The sequence below is a fragment of the Macaca mulatta genome, chromosome 9 (assembly GCF_049350105.2).
Source record: "Macaca mulatta isolate MMU2019108-1 chromosome 9, T2T-MMU8v2.0, whole genome shotgun sequence".
Taxonomy (NCBI): domain Eukaryota; kingdom Metazoa; phylum Chordata; class Mammalia; order Primates; family Cercopithecidae; genus Macaca; species Macaca mulatta.
The window spans coordinates 134,732,899-134,757,423 of record NC_133414.1 but is presented as its reverse complement, the minus strand read 5'-3'; the positions used below and the strand labels follow the sequence as shown (position 1 = coordinate 134,757,423).

The 24,525-nt window shown below is 48.1% G+C and overlaps 1 protein-coding gene across 50 annotated transcripts in view; it reads right to left on the bottom strand.

The window, feature by feature from the left end:
* Positions 1 to 17,502: 17,502 nt before the first annotated feature.
* Positions 17,503 to 24,525, bottom strand: part of DMBT1 (deleted in malignant brain tumors 1) — a 96,714-nt gene continuing 89,691 nt past the window's right edge. For all 50 annotated transcript variants that reach the window (XM_077947754.1, XM_077947769.1, XM_077947779.1 and 47 more), the window contains 2 exons: positions 20,769 to 21,163; positions 17,503 to 18,115 (listed from right to left, as the gene is read on the bottom strand). In XM_077947754.1, coding sequence (XP_077803880.1) covers positions 17,839 to 18,115; positions 20,769 to 21,163 — 672 coding nt within the window. In that variant the 3' untranslated portion in view covers positions 17,503 to 17,838. The remainder of the gene's footprint in view (positions 18,116 to 20,768; positions 21,164 to 24,525) is intronic.

The following is a 24,525-nucleotide window of genomic DNA, read 5'->3' as shown; positions in this document are numbered from 1 at the left end:
TGTTGCTGTAGCATGGAAGATCACTTGTCCATGAAACCTTTCATCTTGGGCAAACCTGGAGAGTTTTTCACACTAAACCCTTTCTAAACATTTCTTGTTGTAAATTTCATAATAAAATCAATAATCAACTTGAATAAAATTTTTAAGGGAAATGACACGTTTATTTATGGAAGGCTCACCATTTCAGGGACATGTCACGGATTTGGATTCAGGAACTCTGGGTGCAGTTGCAGGGCCTCCCTCAGGCAACGTGCTTCTGTGGCCCACACTCGTGACAGACATGGTGGCAGGAGCCCAGCCTCTGCATCACACGGCCCTCATCACAGTCCTAGCTGGCATGAGAGCATGTGCCTCTAGGGAAGCCGTTTTCAACTTATTTACTTTCTCAAACCCTAAAAATTTTGGGAAAAGGATTACTATTCAAAAAGTTCTAATCGTGATGAAATTAGACCACCTGTGTGAAATTATTAATGTAGTACCTAGAGAATGTTGAGAGCTGAATAAGTGTTTAATGGTCTTCACCATTATTATTTCTTTGTTACCTGTTTCTATCTCCAATTCATAAATTAGAAAATTGTGGTTGACAGAGGTGAAAGGTCTGACCTAGAGCAGCATGTCAGTCAGCAGGAGAATGGACACAGGCACCTTGTTATTTTTATTTCTTTGGCTCTTTTTTGGCCAGAGTTTCCCTGGACCCTTTCCAGTCAAAGACATCAGTGTGCTAAGCAGAAGCTAGAACTCAGCTGGTCCCATCGTATTATTCTATTCCAGGGTGCTCTAGGAACATCAAAGACCTGGATCTGCTCACACTAAATCCCAGGGTACCGTGTGCTATGTGCCAGAGCTAGAGGACAATGCCTGCCTGCAGCGCCTCTGTATCTGTTCATTTAGAAAGACAGAAAGAGCAAATAAAAGTAGGATTTGTTTTTCTTCTCCACACGTGTCAGTGAGTTTCAGGTGATCCTTCAAGCTCCAAGACAAACATTCAGAACAACTTAGATGACATGACAGAGATGCTCGCTTCATGTGAGGTTTACAGGACCCGGGCGCTCCTTCCAGCTTCATGGGTGGAGGGAAACTCTGCAAGGGTAGCTCTGGAAGGTCCCTGACCCTGTGTCCTCCTCCCCTGCAATCACATTCATGGAGGACTGTGAGCCTCCCCAAAGCCCACCAAGTGTCTTGGAAAAAACCCAGACCCATCTAGAACCAAGACCAGGAGCCAAGCCCTCTTCTGTCCCCAGAGAGACCTCACGTATGGTGGAGCAAGAAGCAGCCACTTCGGCAATGTGCCTGAAATGCACTCACATATGCTCAAATGCGCCTAACCCAGGCCCCAGTGTGAGCTTTGCCCGTCCTGAAACACTTATAATATGGAGGGAGCACCTTTCTCTGTGTTCTCTTTGATCCTAAATTCACCCCACTCAGGTGACTCCACCTCTGCTCACAGAACCTGCTCAGCACGTCCTACTCTGGTCTCATCAGACCTCCCCATGCTGGAGGCCAGGCCTGAGCTCCACCTCACTGGGAAGCCTGGCTTGATCAGCACAGCTGGGCAAACCTCAGACCTCACAGGGTCTGCAGCTGCCGCCCACTGCCTGGTGGGTGTGTTGGGGGCCATTGCTTCTTGTGCTGCTGTTTGACTGTGTGAGCTGGTTTCAGTCCTCAATTGAATACAAGCCTCTTAGGGATGGGGAATGTGTGCTGTGTGTTTCAGTAGTGATTCACAGGGCACCAGCTGTCATCACGTTCCATGAGTTATGAGTTTCTTTATTTTATATATATTTTTTCTAGGATTATATATCTTATATAGACATTGGGTATTATACATCCTTGATATTATAAAGTTCACATGCTACTTATTTTGCATAAATACATTAGGAAATGCATAGGGCTTATAAAAACATCAACCAAGAGGAAGAAGATAGAGTCTAAGAGACACATGCTCCAATATCAAGAGGACAGGAACGATAGAATAGTTTTCACATCTGATCTACTGACCCCAAAGAAGTAGGTGTACAGAAATGCTAGAACAGAATCCATGTATGTTTCTGGAAGGGTCAGTGGGTCGTACTCCTTCTCCCTCACCCAAGGCTGATCCAGGAAAACTGTGGCTCAACCTTATTTCTGCAGTCACAGGTGCAGCTTCTGCCCAACATGTGCGGAGCCAGGCTCGCCTGGGCCAGGGGAGCATCAGCAGATGCTCACATCACCTGGAACGCCTCCAAAGCAAGACCGTATCTCGGCCGGGCGCGGTGGCTCAAGCCTGTAATCCCAGCACTTTGGGAGGCCGAGACGGGTGGATCACGAGGTCAGGAGATCGAGACCATCCTGGCTAACCCGGTGAAACCCCGTCTCTACTAAAAAAATACAAAAAACTAGCTGGGCGAGGTGGCGGGCGCCTGTAGTCCCAGCTACTCGGGAGGCTGAGGCAGGAGAATGGCGTAAACCCGGGAGGCGGAGCTTGCAGTGAGCTGAGATCCGGCCACTGCACTCCAGCCTGGGCCACAGAGCCAGACTCCGTCTCAAAAAAAAAAAAAAAAAAAAGACCTTATCTCATTCTCTCAGCCACTTCTGGGTGAGCCCAGGCTGGCCCACTGTAGAATCTCAGTATAAGTTGCTTAAGGCAAGGAAGAGGCCCATAGATCCAAGAGCTGAGAAATGTTAAAAATCGTGCTGACATCAGCCCAGTGACCAGAACAATCCCTGTCTGTCCCTTCCTCCTCCAGTACTAAGGGGAAAGTGACGCATTTTGTATGGAGGAGAGTATCTCACAGCCAATCAGCCATGAGCGTCTTCCTATGCAAAAAGCAAGCTACAACACCCTCAGAAGGGAACAGGAAAGCAAAGAGAAGCCCAGGACAAAGGGCTTAGGGACCACACATTACCTGTACTGCACAGCAGTGCCCAAGCGAAGGCTCTGAACAGCCTCATCCTGAGCAAAGCCTGGCACCAGCCTTAGGAGTGAGCACAGCTCTGGTGGCTTGGGGTTATATAGAGCCACTCCTGAAATCTGATTTCCTCCCTTCCACCTGGAGCCAAGGCTGTCCAAGCTGCAGGATCTAAGGGTGCTGCAGGATCTGAGGGTGCTGCAGGATCACCTGCGGCACTGGGTGGTCTAGACAGGGAGGTGTGAGGTGTGGCTAGATGCTAATGAACACTGATCTTTCTCAGTCTGGTTCAGAGTCCTCTGTCACCTAGAATGAGATATAATGATCAGATTCTCCTTCTCATTTCCTCTCTGGGTGGTCTCAGAGAAGAATCACAAGTTGACCACAGACCATCATGACCTCCTAATTAGGCAGCCTGCCTGCCTTAGGTTAGCTCATAGCACTTTCACCTGTGTTACACTGCAAACGCCTCATAACACCTGAGAGGTGAGGCAGGGCAGGAGTCCTTGGACAGGCAAGGAACCAAGACCCACAAAGACCAGGAGACTTGCCCAAAGTCACAGGGCATCAGGGGTGGAACCAGGGCAAGGTCCCGACCTCCTGACTGCCTGTGGCTCCCACTGCCCTCTCTGTGTCCGTGGAGGACAAAGGCACAGAATCAGGCCCCTGAGCCGCTCGAGGTGTGAGTGGGTCATGGTGGGGCCACTGCAGAGGCAGGTCCACCTGTGTGGGAATGTCCAGGTGGATGGCGTGAGTACCTGCGTCCGTATTTATTACACGTGGGTCATGCTCGGACCCACACAGCTCAGTCCCAGGGCAGGGTTGTGGTTAAAATAACGCAGCACAGGCCGGGCGCGGTGGCTCAAGCCTGTAATCCCAGCACTTTGGTAGGCCAAGACGGGCGGATCACGAGGTCAGGAGATCGAGACCATCCTGGCTAACACGGTGAAACCCTGTCTGTACTAAAAACACAAAAAATTAGCCGGGCACGGTGGCGGGCGCCTCTAGTCCCAGCTACTCGGGAGGCTGAGGCAGGAGAATGGCGTGAACCCAGGAGGCGGAGCTTGCAGTGAGCCGAGATAGTGCCACTGCACGCCAGCCTGGGCGACAGAGACTCCGTCTCAAAAAAAAAAAACAAAAAACAAACAAAAAAAATGCAGCACAAGCCTCTGTGGAAACAGCTTGGCAGTTTTCCTTAAGGTTACTCAGAGAGTTCCCTTATGGTCCACAAATTTCATCAGCTATATACTTAAGAGAAATGAAAACATAAGCCCACACAAAAATTGGTACATGAATTTCCATAGCAGCATTGCTCATAATAGCTATCATGTGGAAGCGACCCAAGTGTCCACCAGCTGATGAATAAGTAAGTAAAACGTGGTATGGACTTACGATGGACTGGTCCTCTACCATAAATACGAATGAGAGCTGCAATGCCTACCAAGGACTGTTGCCAATTTATACAACAACCAAGACAACAGAAGTATCCACCTTTCTGAACTATTTACCAAATCTTTTCATGTGTCTTGCTGATCAATTATGCTAGAAACAATACCTAGCTTTATTAAATATGTGTTTTCCCGAATTCCAGTGGGACTGGCATCTTTTCAATGAGCCCCAGCTGAGGCTCTTTTGGAAATGCGTGTCCATTCTTTCAGAACAGTTTTCTCTTGCATTGCTCTTCTTCTTCTTATGAATCATAGAGGCCACACTTGTCATTTCCTTCCCATAACTTTATTTGCACAGGCCCTGATGGGTTCACAGTGTGAAGGAGCTTTCCAACTCAAGTAGAACAGGCCGACCCTGCTGGGCTAGGAGCCATCTAGACATCCATAGCATCCCAACTGAGGAAGGGAGGCAGAAGCGAAGTTGGTAAGTTTCCTCTCTGCTCAGAATTCAGTGCTAAGGCTGTTTTAGTGTTAAGCTCCCAGGTATTACCAAAGTAAACTGCAATGCTTCCTCACAATTCTCCTTCCTTCTCGTACTCCAGATACCCCGTCCCATTACCCCTCATTCATCTTTCTTCTGGCCCTGGGCTGGGGGAGGACAAAGTTCCCCACCATTGGATGTGAATGCCCAGATGGAGCAAATGCGGGAGCCCATGGAGAGGATATGTCCCTCCTCTGGTAGTCCATGCTGAGGATGCTACCATGGGCTCCAGTGTGTCAGGGCAGCTGTGCTCCCCACCTAGCAGCATCCCAGCATGGCTGCAGCTGCCTGGGAAGAAGAAGCAGTTAATCTCTTACTACCTAACTTCTTTTCTGGGGGACCCCAGAAATCAAAGTCTTAGGTACCCCAAACAGTGTCTTCTTGGAGGAAAGACCTGGGTTCACACCAGCTTTTGAGGATTTGTGTCCCTTGGATCTTTGTTCCTTCAGGTCATTCCTAGTTTCCAAATGGTCCTAGGCATACCAGCGTTTCTCCCATTTGTATGTTCCTTCCTCGTAGCCTTCTGCACTGCAGTTTTTCTCTCTGCTTCTCCAGGAGAGTTTAGTAATTCTCCGCATCTTGTTCAAAGACCCCCTCTGACTGTCTGCCCCCCACAGATTCAGAACTGTCGCACCGGTCTTCTCACCACTGCCCCAGTGTCTGTCATCATCCACCTTCCCAGCACTCTTTCTTTCATATTACTGGGAAGAGTTTAAGGATCTTGTGGGCATTTCATAACTTGCTTCTCCAGCATAGTTTCCCTCCTTTTTTATAGAACCCCAATTTTGTCCATGTATCTATTCTCACCCCATGCGCCCAATGTGCCCATGGGGCAACTGACTTCATACTCAGGTCTGAGAACTGGCCTGAGTTGCCACTTCCCACCTGCCCATTATTCACTTAGGAGCCATCTGAGTTACAAGATTGAGTGTGTTGTATAGCCATGCTTGCATCCAAATAACCTTTATTTTATTTTAAAATGGCCTTAAGGTGCAGGACGTGGAATCATGACAATCCGGATATGCCATAGAGAAGTAATGAAGTGCTTTCTTTAAGTGAAAATGTGAATATTCTTGGCTTAATAAGGAAAAAAGATGTGTATGCTGAAGTTGCTAAGATCTACAGTACAATAAGATGTTTTGAGAGACAAAAGCAGACCACATTTACATAACTTTTATTATAGTGTATTTTTATAACTGTTCTATTTTATTATCACTGTTGTTAATCTCTTACTGTCTAATTTATGAAACAAACTTTGTCATAGGTATGTATGAATAGGAAAAAACATAGTATATATAGGGTTCAGTACTACCTAAAATTTCAGGTATTCATTAGGGTCTTGAAATGTATACTTTGTGGATAACGGGGACTACTGTATTTGTCCTTGGTGTTTAAGCCAACTCGAGTGAGTTTCTGTTACATGAAGCTAAAAATATCCTAACCCCTGCAATGTCCCATGAATACCAGAAAATAAAACGCCCCTTAAGAGAGTCAACACAAGAACAACACTCCATCACCTGTTAGTCACACCCCTTCCAGAACTAACCAGACATGCTCTGCCTGTTCACTTTTAGAGATACCAAACTCCTTGGACAGTTGGTTACAAAGAAATCTTCCAAGTCCCTCTAACAATTGTTAACTTCATCTTCTTAGAGGCATATGTGCATATCTGCAACTTTGGTTCAGTACTTCACCCCAGTCTCCAAAAGCCTGTCAAAGCTGTTCTAGAATACAACCAAATAAATATCAAAAATAATCAGATAGAAATATGAAAAATACTGTGCTTGTAAAACACCCATCCTGACAGTTTACACAGAATGATTCTTAATGACTTTCCTAATCTTAAACTGTATTGACAGGGCTTGCAAAAATTAAACCATGGAAAGCCAGGACATAGCTAGAATCAATGGACTATATATTGCTAACTACTGCTATAATTCCATATTCACAATGCAACAAATAACCCCAGCACCATTGTGAGCAATTATTGCTCATCTTTGGTACAGACTCAGAATGTTTAAATTAAACAGACCCAGAAAGTTCAAAAGACTTCATTTTCAATGAAAATATAAAAATTCCTATATAGATTAATTGATGCTTTCCTTTAACCTCTCTCTCTCTTTTTTTTTTAATTATGTGGTAATAGCAAGCAAAGAGATGAAGCACTTAAGACTTAAAGTCTACAAAAATACCAAATGCATCACTGAATTTCACTCCATTCCAAATTGGCCCATCACTTGTCATTTGGTAACTGCTCTTATTAAAGAGTTGTATAGCTTTTAGGTCAGCCATTATCTTGAAATCCTTTTCATTCACTGCTTTTGACCATCCAATTCTTCTCACATATCAGAGGCTGTTTCAGCCATTTTTGACATGGAGAGCATAAAATATTCTTTCCTGCTTAGAGGGGAGTTTTTTTATTTAAACATGAAATGCTTTCAAAGAGAAATACCATGGATTTTAAAGAGTTAAAAAGCATTCCTGTTTTTAAAATCACAGTGGTATTTATTGTTTATAATGTGGGGGTTAAATGTTAGCTAATTATATTTACATCCTAATGAGTAACTGGTTCATAGCTACCAAAAGATAAACATTATGACCTTAGTAACTATGTCCCCAATAGAAAAAAGAAAGAAAGAAGAAAGAAAAAGAAAGAAGGAAAGAAAGAAAGAAGAAAGAAAAAGAAAGAAAGAAAGAAGAAAGAAAGAAAAGAAAAAAGAAAAGAAAAGAAAGGAGGGAAGGAAGGAAGGAAGGAAGGAAGGGAAAGAAGGAAGGTCAACATCAACCTACTTTCACATTGCTCCTTATATCGAAGGTGATTGTGGACACCCACAAATGTAGGCCTAAGAAACTTTTATTACAGTTATCCAGGCTTATACAGTTCAAGGCTATATGCCAACTGATGAATTTATTTGTTTAAAGAAAAAATGTCCAAGGCAGAGGGCAAGGGTGATGTGAGCAAGATGGTGGAATAGGAATCCCCAAGTCTCACTTCTCCACAGAACAACAATTGGGCAACCATCCACAGACACATATACCTGTATGGAAGCTTCAGGACCCAGGTAGGAGGTTTTGACACACCATTGGAACCTAAGAGCATGGAAATCTGCTTCTAGAAGGTATGCCTGTGTCCCAGGAACAGGTCAGCTACCATGGACTCAGCCCCAGACTCAAAACCAGCCTGCATAGTCAACTCTAGCCCTACTATCCATAGTGTTAAAAGCAGTCTCTTTTCTCTGGGGGCCCCACAGAAACTATACTCACCCACACCCAGGATAATAGGACTGCCAACCATAGACCCAGCTGAAGACATGAAAGAAGCCCCATGACCAAAGGTCATCCCACCTTGACTGCAGTCCCAGAGGCAGCATATCTGTCTTGAGACCCAGTAGATCATTTCCTACAAAATCCAGTCTTTAAAGATCAGAAGAGGCGACTGCTCCTTTAGATGCACAGACACCAATGCAAGATTACAAGGACCATTAAGAATCAGGCAAACATGATTCCATCAAAGGAAACTAATAAGCCTCTAGTAACCAACTCTAAAGAAGTAGAAATCCATTAACTACTTGACAAATAATTCAAATAATTGTCTTGAAGTTCATAGAAAAGAACAGACTTAGTACTACATGAAATCTATGAAACAACAATGACCAAAATTATAAGTTCATTTAAAAAATAGAAACCATAAAAAGAAACAAGCAGAAATCCTATCACTGAATAATACAATGACTGAGCTGAAAAACTCAAGAGATCTTTGATAGTAAGCACAATTGGCAGAAGAAAGAATCAGTGAACTCAAACACTGGTTATTTGAAATCATTTGGTTAGATAAACAAAAAGAAGAAAGACGAAAAAGAGAGGGAAAAGACTGGGATTTATGTGACACCGTCAAGTAAACAAATGTAAATATTCTGAGAATTCCAGATGCAGAAAAGAGAGAGAAAAGGGAGAAAAACATATTTAAGAAAATCATAATTGAGAATTTCTGATATCTAGGCAGAGAAATGGACGTCCAGATTCATGAAGATCAAAGGTTCCCAATAGGTTGAATCCTAAAAGGTTTACACTGAGACACAATATAATTAAATTTTCAGTAGTCAAAGAGAGAATTTTGAGAGCAACAAGAGAAAAGCAATTTATCATATACAAAGACATTCCCCTTAAGACTGAGTTAATTTCTCAGTGGAAACTTTGCAGGCCAGGAGAGAGTGGGATAATGATATATTCAAAATACTAAAAGAAAAGAGTTATCCAACCAAGAATACTTTAGACGGGAAAACTGTCCTTTTTAAACAAAGGAAATATAAAGATTTTCCCAGACTACCTATAACCAAGGGAGTTCATTAGTTTATCACCACTAGACCTTCCCTACAAGAAATGCTAAAAGGAATTATTCAAATTGGGTTGAAAAGAGACTAAAAAAGTGAAAGTCTAAATTTCATTGCTAAAGGTTTTCCAGTCTTCTGTGTTTGGTGATATAGCATCTGGACCTCCTCTTCCCTATAGCCTTGTCCAGAGGCTCTAGAGTGACCAGTTATTCTGGTTTCTCTGGGATTGAAGGGTTCCAGAACTTGAGATTTTCAGTGCTAAAACTGGAAAAGTCCCAGGGAAATAGTACTGAATTGATTCCCCTACCAAAGTTCTGGGTGTAATTTAAAGGACAATCCAGTGATCAGAGGAAGGGAGAAGAGACAGATATTTTATTAACAAAAGTCCCAGGAAAATAGTACTGAATTGGTTCCCCTACCAGAATTCTGGGTGTAATTTAAAGGACAATCCAGTGATCAAAGGAAGGGAGAAGAGACAGAGATTTTATTAACAAAAGTCCCAGGAAAATAGTACTGAATTGGTTCCCCTACCAGAATTCTGGATGTAATTTAAAGGAAAATCCGGTGATCAGAGAAAGGGAGAAGAGACAACAATTTTATTAACCAGGCAGCCATCCTGACCCAATGGGAGCCAACCAGATCCTGGCCAAACCTAACCAGAGAGGCTTCCACAAAGATTTAAGAGTTCCAGCAGTTTCCTGATACCCCCTCACCAACTCCACTCCTCTCCTCACAGCACACAGAAGACAGCCCTCTGGGAGAAGGTGACAAGCTGGGACAGTCACTGTGGGTCTCTATTCTGAGAAGTTACTGATCCTGTGTCCCCTGTGAGTTTCTTCATCATCTTCCACCCCCACCCACCCCTCCAATACAAAAGTCTGAGCTTGGCACTATCCCTCGGCACCCCAGGCCAACACTCAGCCCTCCAGTATTTACATACTTGGGAGAAGACAGGTATCAAGAAACAAAGACTCTCCATTTTTGCCACCTGTAGCCCCATATATAGAAAGCTGCAATGGTGAATGGGGTGGAGGTGGGTTGAGGAGAGATTCTAACTCATCAGAACACAGGAAAGCCTGGGTGGCTGTGCACACATTCCAAGCCTCCCTGACCATGGAGAGCTCCCCAGTAGGCTGTGAATGAGGATGGAGCAGTTCACCCCTCTATGTTCCCTGCCAGCTCTGTACAAATCTTAGATCTCAGTCAGATGAGTCATAACCCAGCATGGTGGCCTCACTCTGCCTTGGCCTCTCCTTTGTCCTGAGCAGCTGTCCCAGGCCAAGCCCTTTGGGCCATCAGTGCCCCCACATGACTCCATCACTTAATCTTGGAGCTTAAGCCTCTTGGAAGATGCTATTGCAGAAACAAATGTTTGTCTCTGATTCAGCAGGGATGTTATTCCTCATTTCGAAGCTCGGGCAAACCATATGGGCTCCCAGGCACTTACAGGTACAGAGTTCCAGGGAAAACAGAACTGTCACCTGAAGGTTGGCTCAGGCCAGAGATCCACAGCTGGGGCTGAGGGGTATCAGACTTCCTCATGGCTAAGAGGAACAGGAGAGGGAATTTGGTGCTGGACTCAGGCAGAGGGAGATGAGGCAGTACTCTGACATGTGCCATCCCGTAGCCTCCACCACCTGGCTCCCCATCTTTGGCCTGCCCCTAACCTGCACCTGGACAGCTTTCCCTTTCCCAGGGGCCCACAGTAGGCCAAGCGCCACAACCACTGCCTTCATCAGAGCCCGTGGGAGCTTCCCGAGGCATCTCCTTGCCCAGGTAGCTTTGGATTCTACACTTGCTAATACAGATGCTTTCCAAAAAAAATGTAATGCCAATGGAGGAAACTTGAACATGGTGGCAGGCCAATGAAGTCTTTTCCCAAGCTCTCCTAGTGTAATTGCCCCTTTCTGGGTGAGCTGTAGGCAGTGGGGTGTTGTGAAATCTCTACCAACAGGCTCTGGGATGGGGGAAGCTTCCTTTGTAGCATGATTTTCACGGTGTGAATCCTCCCCCCATGGCCATTTTATGCCAGCAATAAGACCCCAGTGCATGTGGAGCTGGGAGAGCTGGGCAGTCACTCTGCAGGGGACAGTATTTCCAGCAGACAGACACAATGTGATGTAAATATCCTTGGGCACAGATAATAGTAAAATGGAGTCAAATAACCAGAAAGTGCTGAGTTTTGGTATTTAATACTTTTATTTTTAATATAATTTACTTAATTGTAAGACTCTACAATTTAATTTTTAATAATGGCCATATAACATCCAGCTTGTATGATTTCTGAAAATGTAGCATTTCACAGACACAGGTTTCCCGAGAGGACCTTCTCCCTCCAGTCAGTGCACACCTGAGTGGCCTCGCTAAGCACTCGGAACACTTAAAAGTACTCCCGCCAACGCAGGCAATGGGGAGAAACACTGAGGTCAAAAGTTTCATCCCCTACAGGAAACGACCATTGGCTGGGATTGTCCCTGATTCCCACACACCAGAAGCCATTCAGGTGCCATCAAACCTGCAGAGGATAGAGCCCCTGCCCAGGGAAGAACCCCTTACTGGCCACTGCAGGGATCCGGATGCCAGGAACAGGGCTGGAAGGGACAGGATCTTGAGGGGCTGCTGGATGCCACCTTCAGCCTGTGGTAGGGACCAGGCAGAAAGGGGAGCTACCATCCGCTCTGTTGTCAGAGAATAGATCGGATTCTGTCCTCTTAAAGTAAGGGAAAGGAGCCAGGACAGGCTTTCACAAGAGTCCTTTATTAGAGCTGAAAACTGTGGAACCCCTTCCTATAATGGACAACCACTGGCACTCACAGTAAACACAGTAACAAGTTCCTCAGGAATAAAATAGTTCCGAGTTACTCTGCAGCACCCTCTGGCACTGGCAGGTGGGCTAACAGGAGGGTGGTGAGAGATGCTGCTGTGGTTCGAAGCGGCTGGAGGGCAGCTTCTGTCCCTATAAGGTCACAGGAGACAGCTCAAAACAGGTGCCATGTGGCCCAGCCTTGTGTTCTCCTGGCGTCTAGTTGTCAGTCACTCTGCTAGGGGTGGAGCCTGGGACAGGATCACTGGGCTATGAGCAGGTCCTGGAGGTGCAGAGAACTTGGAGGAGCCACCACAGGTCAAGTGAGCAGTCCCGTGGGGCCAGCTGGGGTGTGGGTGTGGTGTAGACATCACAACCCTCCTGTAACCCCTCCTTTTGCACCTGGTACTACATCCCACACAGGAGCTGCAGACAGGAGGGTGTCTGATGCAGTTCTCTGTGCAAACTCAATGTGAGGCCAGGCTTCCTGGGCTCCTGGTGCCTTGAGGATGATGGAACAGGGAGGAGGGAACCTAGGACCAGGAGTCAGTGACCCCGACTCAGACCCCAGCTCTGCCACTCGCTGCCCGAATCCTGTGCAGTTCTGTGCTGACTCACCTCTCTCAGCCTCAGTTTCCATCCCTGACAGGTGAGAATAATACCTGGTCACACAGAGGATTAGAGGATTATGTCCAAGGTGCCAGGCTGGCAGACGATGCTTAATCAGTGTTTCCTCTACAGCATATTCTTATGGATGGCAGAGGCTGGGGCAAATGTGAATCAGCAGAAATGAGGCACTTTAGGTCAGTGGTATTTTGATATGGTCTTTTGGGACTTGGAAAGTAGCTCTTTCAGGAACACTCAGGGCAAGCCTGCTGAGACCCCGGCCCCACGATGTCCCTCATCCTCACAGCAGGGACCCATAGTCTCCACTGCTCCTTCTTCAGCTCAGGGCACAACCTGGACTCTTTCAGAGGGATTTAAGGAGCCCTAAACCAGCAGCTCTCAATATTGGAACAACCTGAGTCTGGTGGGTCACCAATGTCCAGGCCTACCCTCTGGTTAGATTCTGATCTAACTGGCCTGGGTGCAGCCTGGCAGCAGCAGATTCAAAAGCCCCGGGGCCATTCTCATGTGCAGTAGAGTTGAGCACCCTTGCCTCAAACCACAGTCTCAGTTGCTGGGAATCACAGCCACTTGGTGTGAGCCCAATCCTCCCTGAGTGTGGTGTGGATGCGGGGGACGGGTCCCTGCTCCCAAGCAAGCCTGTTCTCTGTGTCCCCTGTGACTGGACCCTCAGTCACACTCTGACAGCTTTAGTCCAGAGCCCCTGTCACCAGTGGCCCTGTCTTCTGCTCCACCTGTCACCTGGATGTTACTGTCTCTTGCTACCAAATTCATCTGTCCCTACTAGCCACTCACCTGGCTGGGTCCTGCTGATAAAGGGGCCCTTACCTCCTTCCTTGAAAGGCTGCCAAGTGGCTAAGACTGTGGTGGTTATCTGTGAAGCAGCACTGGCTACTGGGGCTCTTTTTAAGGAGAGAGGACACTTCAGGAGGTGGGAATGTTTCCGGTGGAAATAAATTTCCCCTTTATAATGGCGACCCTTGCATGACCCCTCTTTGTATCCACAGGTTCAAGCACAGAGCCTGGCTTGGGGTTAGAACCCATGGGGACCACTCAGGGCAAGCCTGCTGAGCCCCCAGCCCCAGGGTCCCCCTCATCCTCACAGCGGAGACCTGCAGCCTCCACTGCTCCTTCTCAAGCACAGGGTACAACCTGGACATTCATGAATGAGTGAATGAATGAATGAATGGGGAGTTGGGATTCCATGTTGGGTTCCCAGCCTCTGAACTTTTTTGAATTATCGGATCTGACTTGCCACTTCATTACTGTGGTTGATGTGTATCTCAAACCCGCACACCACTCCAGGTTCCTGCTTCTTCTGCAACTGCTCAGATCCAGTCCTGGGCTGGTGCCTGCATTCCACTGTATTGACATTGCTTTTCAGGGCAGACTCATGGTCACAGGGTGACCCTCAAGGCTTTCCTTAACTGCCCCAGCCTGGGAGGGTAAGGGTGAGGGTGGGGGGTGATGGCAAGGAGAATGGAAACCAACAAGAGACAGTCCCTGGGGCCCCCTAGCTCCTCAGGACTTGCCCTGCATCCCACGGAGGCTCACGGCCTCTCACCACAGCTGTTGGTGGTGGGCAGCTCTTAGGCAGCCCTAGTCAGAGCTGGCAGCTGTGGCCAAGTCTCTGTTGGAATTCTCTGTGCCCTCGTCCTGGGGTTTCCCCTGTAGCCATTGCCCTGCTGGGATCTCATGCAGCTCAACTCACACATCCAGAGTTAGGTTGTCTGAGCTGTCCCCTCTTGGGACAGGGGTCCTGAGATTTGGCTTCATGGGGCAAACACTGGCACTGCCAGGGCAGTAAACAAAAGCTCCCATTCCTGCCAAGCCTAACCTAGGAGTTCTGAGCCTGATTTCTCTCTGATTTTATAGGCAAATTCACTGCTTCCTTGGAACCCAGCTCATCCCTTTGTTTCTTCTGAGCTCCTTGGGTCGCCTGTCGATCTCCTTCTCTCTGGAGACCTCATGCAAACAGGACTCTCTTCCTAAGGGCCCTAAGGAGTTTGCTTCTTTCCCTGAACCGCCCCAGTCCACAGTTCTGGAGAGGATGTGTCAAAAACCAACAGGCAGATCCCTAGAGAAATGGAGGCAATCATCTTTAATTTTCAATCACAGCCACTGCAACTTATGATGCAGTTAGCATTCTTGTCTTTCTCCAGGCTGCATCCTGCATATCCTGCTTTGGGAAGAACAAAATCACTCCAAGGACACTGGGAAGACACACGAGCTGCCCCTTCTCATTCTGTATGACAACCACCCCACCTGTCTGCTTCATTTGAAGGGATCTAGTTCTTAGGGGAAATAAAGTAAACAGTATCCAAACTGACACTTACTCTGAAAAAGATTCTTTGTTCAGTTGGCTCTACCCTAAGGAAAGGCTGAGATTTATGCTACAGGCCTAAGAAGCGAGCTTATAAAAGGTCAGAAAAGAGGCCAGGTGCAGTGGCTCACACCTGTAATCCTGGCACTTTGGGAGGCCTAGGTGGGCAGATCACTCGAAGTCAGGAGTTTGAGACAAGCCTGGCCAACACGATGAAACCCTGTCTCTACTAAAAATACAAAACTTAGCTGGGCATGGTCTATCGTGTCTGTAATCCCAGCTACTAGGGAAGCTGAGGCAGAAAAATTGCTTGAACCCGGGAGACGGAGGTTGCAGTGAGTTGAGATTGTGCCACTGCACTCAAGCCTGGGCAACAGAGCAAGAGTCTGTCTCAAAAAAAAAAAAAAAAAAAAAAGTGAGACTTTAGAGTTAGCACCCATTTACCTTTGACATTTTGCCCCAGAACTGAGCCTTTGGATCTGGGGAAAACCTGGGCCCCACCTTTCTTCACCCCACCTCCACCCACACTACCATACACCTGTGCCAAGGCAAATGGAGTTCAGGTGCTGCCGGGCCCCAAGCTCTGCACCCTTGTTTCTTCCATCCTCTCTCGGGTGCCTGGGCTGACAGAGCCAATATCTAAAGACCTTCTCTGCACTTCACATCTTGGAGCTCAGAGGCCGGCCACTGGTGCTATGTGTCTTCCTCCCCAGGGTGAAGGCCACCACAGCCAGGACCACAGCCAGGAAGACCCCAGCAGAGATAGCAGTGCTGTGATAGCTCCCCTGGGAGCTGGCTGTCTCCAGTTGGTGTCAGCCACCAACACGTCTGGGAAGGATAGGAGACCACAATAATAGAGTGGGGACCAGGACAGAGCCCGGCAGAGGAGGAGAGGAAGACAAGTAAAGGCCGTGGCCCCCTGGGCATGGTAAAGACAATCAGAACTGTTTGGTGGGAAGGGATAAAAAACTTGGAGAAGGAAGTGCTGAATGGGAAACTGAGGCCAGACCCCAATGGGCAGCTGACTGTCGGACTAGAGAGATTTCACGTTTGTCAGCCAAGGAGAGTCAGGGAAGGTTTTCTTAGCAAGAACTGGGAACTGGGCTTTGGCAGAACGAATCTGGCCTGAGGCTCCAGATGGATGGGAGGGGAGAGAATTGGGCATTTTAGACCAGCTGGGAAATGATTACAAGAGTCCCAGGTAACAGGCCTCCAGGACGTGAGCTACTACAGCAGCTGCAGGGAACAGGAGGAAGAGGAGGGAAGTGAGCCTGTGCCCACAGGCGCCTATCGCCCTACCCTGATGTCCTTTGCTCCTCACTGCAACCCCATTGCATGCTCCATTCATGAGACTTATTCTGAATTGTATCTTTTCCTGCAAGACTTTATCTGCCTCCTGGTGCATAATATTCCTTCATTAAACATGCATCGAATGAATGAACAAGTAAGGAAAGAGTCTGGAATCAGCTGGACATAAAGACGGCCTGAATAGGAATAAAGAAGAGAGAGAGCTGTCAAAGATGCCCCATGGACAGCGCCCTGAACAAGGAGAGGGTTTGGGACAACTACTGCTGCCCTACCCATCCCCAATACCACTGCCACCACATCCATTGACCTGGCCCCAGACTGGGCCAGAAATCCTGGGCATCACTCTGCGAACATTCATTCCCTCATCCATGTCCACAACACGGCAACACAACAGCACAGCAACACAGCAGCACAGCAACACAGCAACAGAACAACACAGCAGCACAGCAGCACAGCAACACAGCAACAGAACAACACAGCAGCACAGCAGCACAGCAACACAGCAACAGAACAACACAGCAGCACAGCAGCACAGCAGCACAGCAACACAGCAACAGAACAACACAGCAGCACAGCAGCACAGCAGCACAGCAACACAGCAACAGAACAACACAGCAGCACAGCAGCACAGCAGCACAGCAACACAGCAACAGAACAACACAGCAGCACAGCAGCACAGCAGCACAGCAGCTCAGGCAACACAGCAGCACAGCAGCACAGCAGCAGAGCAGCACAGCAGCACAGGAGCTCAGGCAACACAGCAGCACAGCAGCACAGTAGCAGAGCAGCACAGCAGCACAGCAGCACAGCAGGAGAGCAGCACAGCAGCACAGCAGCACAGGAGCTCAGGCAACACAGCAGCACAGCAGCAGAGCAGCACAGCAGCACAGCAGCACAGCAGCAGAGCAGCAGAGCAGGAGAGCAGCACAGCAACAGTGCAGCACAGCAACACAGCAGCACACAATACAGCAACACAACAACAGAGCAACACAGCAACACAGCAGCACAGCAGCACAGCAGCACAGCAACACAGCAGCGGGTGCACTCCCTGTTCCAGAGGAGAAAAGTGACATGGCTTGTGCCGAGCGGAGCCTGCCAGCAGTCAGGACAAATCGATGCAGCTGGCATCCCCATGGCCCTGTCTAGACCCTGATGTCAACATGTCTGCTGTTATAGTTACTATCATTGTGAGGAATACTGTCATCATTAGTGTTGTTAACATGGGTGACAACAGGAGTAACAAAAACTACCATTTACCAAGCACTCAGTGACTTGCACCAGGAACAGGCTGAGGCAGTTTCACCAAAATTCTTTTATGTAACCCTCTCAACAGTGCTAAGAAGTAAGTATTGACATTTTCATTTCACAGGTGAGAAGCATGGATTCTAGGACGTCAGGTCTATGGGCCATCCAGGTCAGAACTCTCTTGACCTCGCCCTGCAATGGGTCCTCTAAGGACCATGAGCCTTGGGGAAGGCAGGAACCAGGTCTGATTCAACTCTGTATGACCAGGTGCAGCACAGTGTAGAGCTCAATTTGAGTTGGAGTATGACACCAAGAGAAACATCCCAAGTCCCCGAGAGTCAGGGGTCTGTGCCCCGGTGGGCAGTGGGGTCTGAGAGCGACCACCTACTGAGGCTCCTCTTCTAGGCGTGGGGGGGTCTGCAGCTGGATGGGACCCAGGACGACGTCCACCTTTTCCTGGTAGGAGCCCACATCCCTCTTGGACCTCATCACACAACCTCGGTTGCAGCGGGAAGAGGGGTCATACGCCCTGCACACCACCATTTTACAACGCAGGTACACGGAGGGGAAGCGGTTCAGGAAGTGGAAGGCCCTGAACCGGAAGCGGGCAATGCGAGGAGACGGCTGGGAGTAGGATCCGTAGGTGTCATCCCTCACGCATCTGGAAGAGAACAGTAGCCCTTTAGCTCTCACCAAGGCCCAATTCTTTCTTCATGACTCAGTTATGCCAGGTGAGGAACTCCATAGCCTGTCCTCACTGCCCTTGCCTCCTGCACACCTGACTTTCCTTCTGTCAGAACGTGTGGATCAGACACTCACTGTGGGGCCTGCAGACAAATCCTGGCAGCTCTGGTACCTCACCACCATCTTTAGGTAGCAAAGCCTGCGGGGGTTTTCCCGATAGACACGCAGGCCCCATACTGCATAGTGGGTTGCAGCCTAATTCCACAATGACCACACGCTCCATGTACCCAGGTAAGCCTGGTGAGTCAGGGAAGTAGCTGGAGTTTGGCGCCCAGGAGCGGGACCCAGAGATAGAGCAGAAAAGGAAATGACCTTCTCTTCTCTCTCCTGGTGTCAGGGTCAGGCAAGGTCTCCTTGGGCTGCACTCTGAGTACAGTGCCCTGGCCCTCCCTCTCCCAGGGCCTCTCTCTCCTGACCCTCGTCAGCCTGCCCTGAGCCCTATGCAACTGTACTTTCCACACTGGCCTGCGAACCCTCCAGTAGCCCCTACCCCGATATCAACCCCTTCCTCATTCCCTTGGGCACCTCCTCTCAGCCACTGTCAGAAGGAAAGTAACCTAAGGATATGCTTACAGGAATTTTCCTAAGATATGGAAGAAGCAGCTCACACTAACCCAGTTATTATAGATTGGTGGGATTTTGAAGGGTGCGGCAAACAGAAGAGCCAGGAAAGTTGGCCCACTGGCCTAGGATGGGCATTTCTCATGGGTGGTGGGTGTGGTCTCCAGGGCAGTCTGGCTCAGCCTGGGAACGTGGCCAGGATCTGCTCCCCTCCTGTCTTCTAGAGCCTCCTTCCTTCCTCCATAGGCAACCCAGATTCTCTCAAATACCAAGATGTTTTTTTTTTTCCCACAGTAGCTCCCTTAGTGGCAAAGGAGGAATCAAAAATAGCTGGAGGCTTGTTCAGAGGTGGGACACTGAGGAAAAAGGTCAGGGTCACTCAGAAGCCCCTGGGCAGTCATTGTATTTGCCATCAAACCCTGCCATTCAGGGCTTCAGGCAGACCAGAATGCCACAGCGAAGCCACAGCCAAGAGTCCACCTCAGAATCACTCAAGATTTTTTAAATGTAACCCAGGCCCCACCAGGCCAAATACAGAGAATGTATGGGTGGGGCCTGGGCAGAGTGTGTTTGGAGCCCCGGTCATTCTAATGTATATCCAGGTGCATGATCTTGTTGATGGCCAGCGATAGCCAATAAGTCCCTGTGCTCCAGGTATAGCCAGGGTGCATCTACCCCTGCACACACATCCCCATCTTCCCAGCAAATTGCATTGTCATATATAAATGGCAGGATTTGACCAGAAAGGATCCTTTGGCAGGGAAGAACTAAGTCACCCACTCGTTTTCATTAATGTCAATCAATTCACACAAATTTAAATGTCACCTGATGACTCTTTGTACAAAGGGAATCTGGTTAAGCTTTCTCCCCTCCTCTCAGCCACCAAGGGGGCTGCTGTGAATTGAACAAAGTGCATAGACTGTGAACAAGATGAGCCTCAACACCTGCTTACTGAACTGACATATGTTCACACTGTGCCTGGAAAGAGGTGCTATGCTTAGCATATCAAGGGGGTGTTGAATTGAATCCACCCACTTCTAATTCCTAGCAGAACCCTTTACCCTATTGGTATAAATTATCTTGGAAGGCAATGGCTACTGAAGTGTCCAGGTCTATATTGTAAGCCAAGAAGCATGGTACACACCCATCAACAGAGACTTCAGAGGGGGCTGGAGTTGCACATCATGGTGTTGTCGTGAGTGCAGAAGAGTCAAACCCCACCTCATCCACGTGCAGTCATCCCAGGAAGCTGGGCTGTGGTAGAGCAGCCCAGCCTGGACACCCTCTGGCCCCAGCCTGACATTCCTGGCCTGACCTCTGCACCCCCTGAGCTTGACTAGAACCATGGACTCCCAGAGCTTCTATTCCCAGACTGAAGGAGGGCAGCAGGGCTCCTGCCATCTTCAGTGCACATTCCTGGTGCACCACCTGCCGCACACTGTCTGTGCTCAGTGCCCCGTCCACTCTCTCTCATCTCATCCTCCCAACAGCCTTACGATGTGTGTGTCATTATCCCTACCTGACAGGCGAGCAGCTGGGCCATAGAGTTGCTTTCACTGGCCCAGAATCATGCAACTGGCACGTGGCAGAGCTGACATTTCAACTTGGTCTGCTGCAAATCAATGCTTTTCCCACTATACGTAGGTCTTTTTAACCATATGGCTGGAGTTCAGTCACCTGGAGTCTAATCCCAGTTTACAGCTAACCTGCTGAGTGAACACTGCTGAGCTGTTCTATTCTCCAGACACCCACCTCCCCAGATGTTAACTGGAGATGATACATGGTCATCCTACCTGATGAGAAATCAGGGATGTGATACAGAACACAGAGTAAAATCACCTCAAAGGTAAAAGCTACAGGATGTTACTACATGTAGAAAGGGATCTAGTTAAGCTTGAAGTACTGGGAACTGCAGTCCATCAAAATTTGCATTCTTTAAGCCTTTAGGGCTACTCATGTTTGAGTTATCAAGTAAAGATTTAAGGCCATCGCATAAAGACACTCCTTACCCACTCCGGATTAGATCATAATTCAAAGACGTGAAGTCATTGGAGTATGGTGATGCCACGCAGGTGTCCACAAACAAGGTCAGTGCAGCATCAGAATGGAGGATTTCAGCCTGAACGTACAAGTCCTGGTTCAGCTTCACATAGTAAGGGTGGCTGGTCACAGGATACAAGAAAGAGGAGGAAGTATAAAAGGAAATGTTCACGTCAAAATTGCCATACTGGACTTCCTCGACCTGGATGGTGTCATTAGCAATGTACATGGTGTTGACCCAGGTGTTCTGAAGCATCCTGCAGCTGAGGTGAATACGGAAGTTCTTCCTCCTTGTGATGATGCCACGTGATGCCACGTGAGCTGCTGTGAGGAAGTTGGAATAGTCGATGGTGTCATTGTCTACCTAGGAGAGGCAGGCAAGAGAGCAGAGTCAGGCACATGTCACCTGCTAAGGGAATCCCACAGCTGATTTGGGTGTGAATGAGAGGGACATTATTCAGCAAGACTTCCACCCCTCCCAGAACCACTCAGAGATGGCGATGGCACATGCCTGTCCTTTAGCTATGAGGCAGCAGAGGATGCCAGAGCCCACACTCTGGTTCCAGGTCTGGGGAAGACCCACAGGAAGGGGTTCTACGTTGCCCACCTGCTCTTAGCTACATTTTCTGACTCTAAACTGTCTTAAAAATTTTTTTTTTGCTTTATATTTCAGTACCAACAGTTGTCACAATAAATCATATGACTTAAACCATATGACCACAATAAACCGTATTGTCAGGCCTCTGAGCCTAAGCCAGCACATAAACATCCAGATGGCCTGAAGTAACTGAAGAATCACAAAAGAAGTGAAAATGGCCAGTTCCTGCCTTAACTGATGACATTACCTTGTGAAATTCCTTCTCCTGGTTCAGAAGCTCCCTCACTGAGCACCTTATGACCCCTACCCCTGCCCACCAGAGAACAACCCGCTTTGACTGTAATTTTCCACTACCTACCCAAGTCCTATAAAATGGCCTCCACCCCTATCTCCCTTCACTGACGCTCTTTTTGGACTCAGCCCACCTGCACCCCGGTGATTAAAAAGTTTTATTGCTCACACAAAGCCTGTTTGGTGGTCTTTTCACATGGATGCGTGTGACATTTGGTGCCATGACTCAGATTGGGGGACCTCCCTTGGGAGATCAATCCCCTGTCCTCCTGCTCTTTGTTCCATGAGAAAGATCCACCTATGACCTCTGGTCCTCAGACCGACCAGCCCGATGAACATCTCACCAATTTTAAATCAGGTAAGTGGCCACTTTTTACTCTCTTCCCCAACCTCTCTCACTGTCCCTCAGCCTCTTTCTCCTTTCAATCTTGGCACCTTCCTTCAATCTCTGCCTTCTCTTAATTTCAGTTCCTTTCCTTTCCTGGTAGAGATAGAGAAGACACGTTTTATCCATGAACCCAAAACTCCGGCGCCAGTCACAGACTCAGGAAGACAGTCTCCCCTTGGTGTTTAATCACTGTGGGGATGCCTGCTTGATTATTCCATGTTTCAGAGGTGTCTGATCACTGCAGGGATGCCTGCCTTGATCCTTCACCCTTAGTGGCAATCACCGCTTTTCTGGGGGGCAAGCACCCCCAACCCCTTCTCTCGTGTCTCTATCCTTTCTTTTCTCTGGCCTTGCCTCCTTCACTATGGGCAAATTTCCACCCTCCATTCCTCCTTTTCCTCCCTTAGCCTGTGTTCTCAAAAACTTAAAACCTCTTCAACTCACACCTGACCTAAAACCTAAATGCCTTCTTTTCTTCTGCAATGCCATTTAACCCCACTACAAACTTGACAGTGGTTCCAAATAGCCTGAAAATGGCACTTTTGATTTTTCCATCCTACATGATCTAGATAATTCTTGTCGTAAAATGGGCAAATGGTCTGAGGTGCCTGACGTCCAGGCATTCTTTTACACATCATCCGTCACTCCCTAGTCTCTGTTCCCAGTGCGACTCATCCCAAATCCTCCTCCTTTCCCTCCCGCCTGTCCCCTCAGTCCCAACCCCAAGGGTCGCTGAGTCTTTTCAATCTTCCTTTTCTACCTACCCATCTGACCTCTCCCCTCCTACCCAGACTGCTACTTCTCAGGTCGCTCCCCACCTGACTGAATCAGGATCCAGTTCTTCCTCAGCCTCCACTCCCCCACCCTATAATCCTTCTACCACCTCCCCTCCTCACACCTGGTCCGGTTTACAGTTTTGTTCTGCGACTAGCCCTCCCCCACCCGCCCAACAATTTCCTCTTAAAGAGGAAGCTAAAGGCATAGTCAAGGTTAATGCTCCTTTTTCTTTATCTGACCTCTCCCAAATCAGTTAGCGTTTAGGCTCTTTTTCATCAAATATAAAAACCCAGCCCAGTTCATGGTTTGTTTGGCAGCAACCCTGAGATGCTTTACAGCCCCAGACCCTGAAGGATCAGAAGGCTGTCTTATTCTCAATATGCATTTTATTACCCAATCTGATCCCGACATTAAATAAAGCTCCAAAAATTAGATTCTGGCCCTCAAACCTCACAACAGGACTTAATTAACCTCGCCTTCAAGATGTACAATAATAGAGGCAACTAAGTAGCAACACATTTCTGAGTTGCAATTCCTTGCCTCCACTGTGAGAGAAACCCCAGCCACATCTCCAGCACACAAGAACTTCAAAATGCCTAAGCCACAGTGGTCAAACATTCCTACAGGACCTCCTCCATCGGGATCTTGCTTCAAGTGCCAGAAATCTGGCTACTGGGCCAAGGAATGCCCGCAGCCTGGGATTCCTCCCAAGCTGTGTCCCATGTGTGCAGGATCCCACTGGAAATCGGACTCTCCAGCTCACCCGGCCGCCACTCCCAGAGTCCCTGGAACTCTGGCCCAAGGCTCTATGACTGACTCCTTCCCAGATCTTCTCGGCTTAGTGGCTGAAGACTGATGCTGCCCCATCGCCTCGGAAGCCTCCTGGACCATCATGGACGCTTTAGGTAACTCTTACAGTGCAGGGTAAGTCCATCCCCTTCTTAATCAATATGGAGGCTGCCTACTCCACATTACCTTCTTTTCAAGGGCCTGTTTCCCTTGCCTCTATAACTGTTGTGGGTATTGATGGCCAGGCTTCTAAACCTCTTAAAACTCCCCATCTCTGATGTCAACTTGGACAACATTCTCTTATGCACTCCTTTTTAGTTATCCTCACCTGCCCAGCTCCCTTATTAGGTGGAGACATTTTAACTAAATTATCTGCTTCCCTCACTATTCCTAGGTGATAGCCATGCCCGATTGCTGCCCTCTTCCCCAGTTCAAAGCCGTCTTTGCATCCTCCCCTTGTATCTCCCCACCTTAATCCACAGGTATGGGACACCTCTACTCCCTCCTTGGTGACCGATCATGCACCCCTTACCATCCCATTAAAACCTAATCACACTTACCCAGCTTAACGCCAATATCCCATCCCACAGCACGCTTTAAAAGGATTAAAGCCCATTATCACTCGCCTATTACAGCATGGCCTTTTAAAGCCTATAAACGCTCCTTAAAATTCCCCCTTTTACCTGTCCAAAAACTGGACAAGTCTTACAGGTTAGTTCAGGATCTGCGCCTTATCAGCCAAATCGTTCTGCCTGTCCACCCTGTGGTGCCCGACCCATACACTCTTTTGTCCTCAATACCTTTCTCCACAACTCACTATTCCACATTCTTAATCTTAAAGATGTTTTTTTCACTATTCCCCTGCACCCCTCATCCCAGCCTC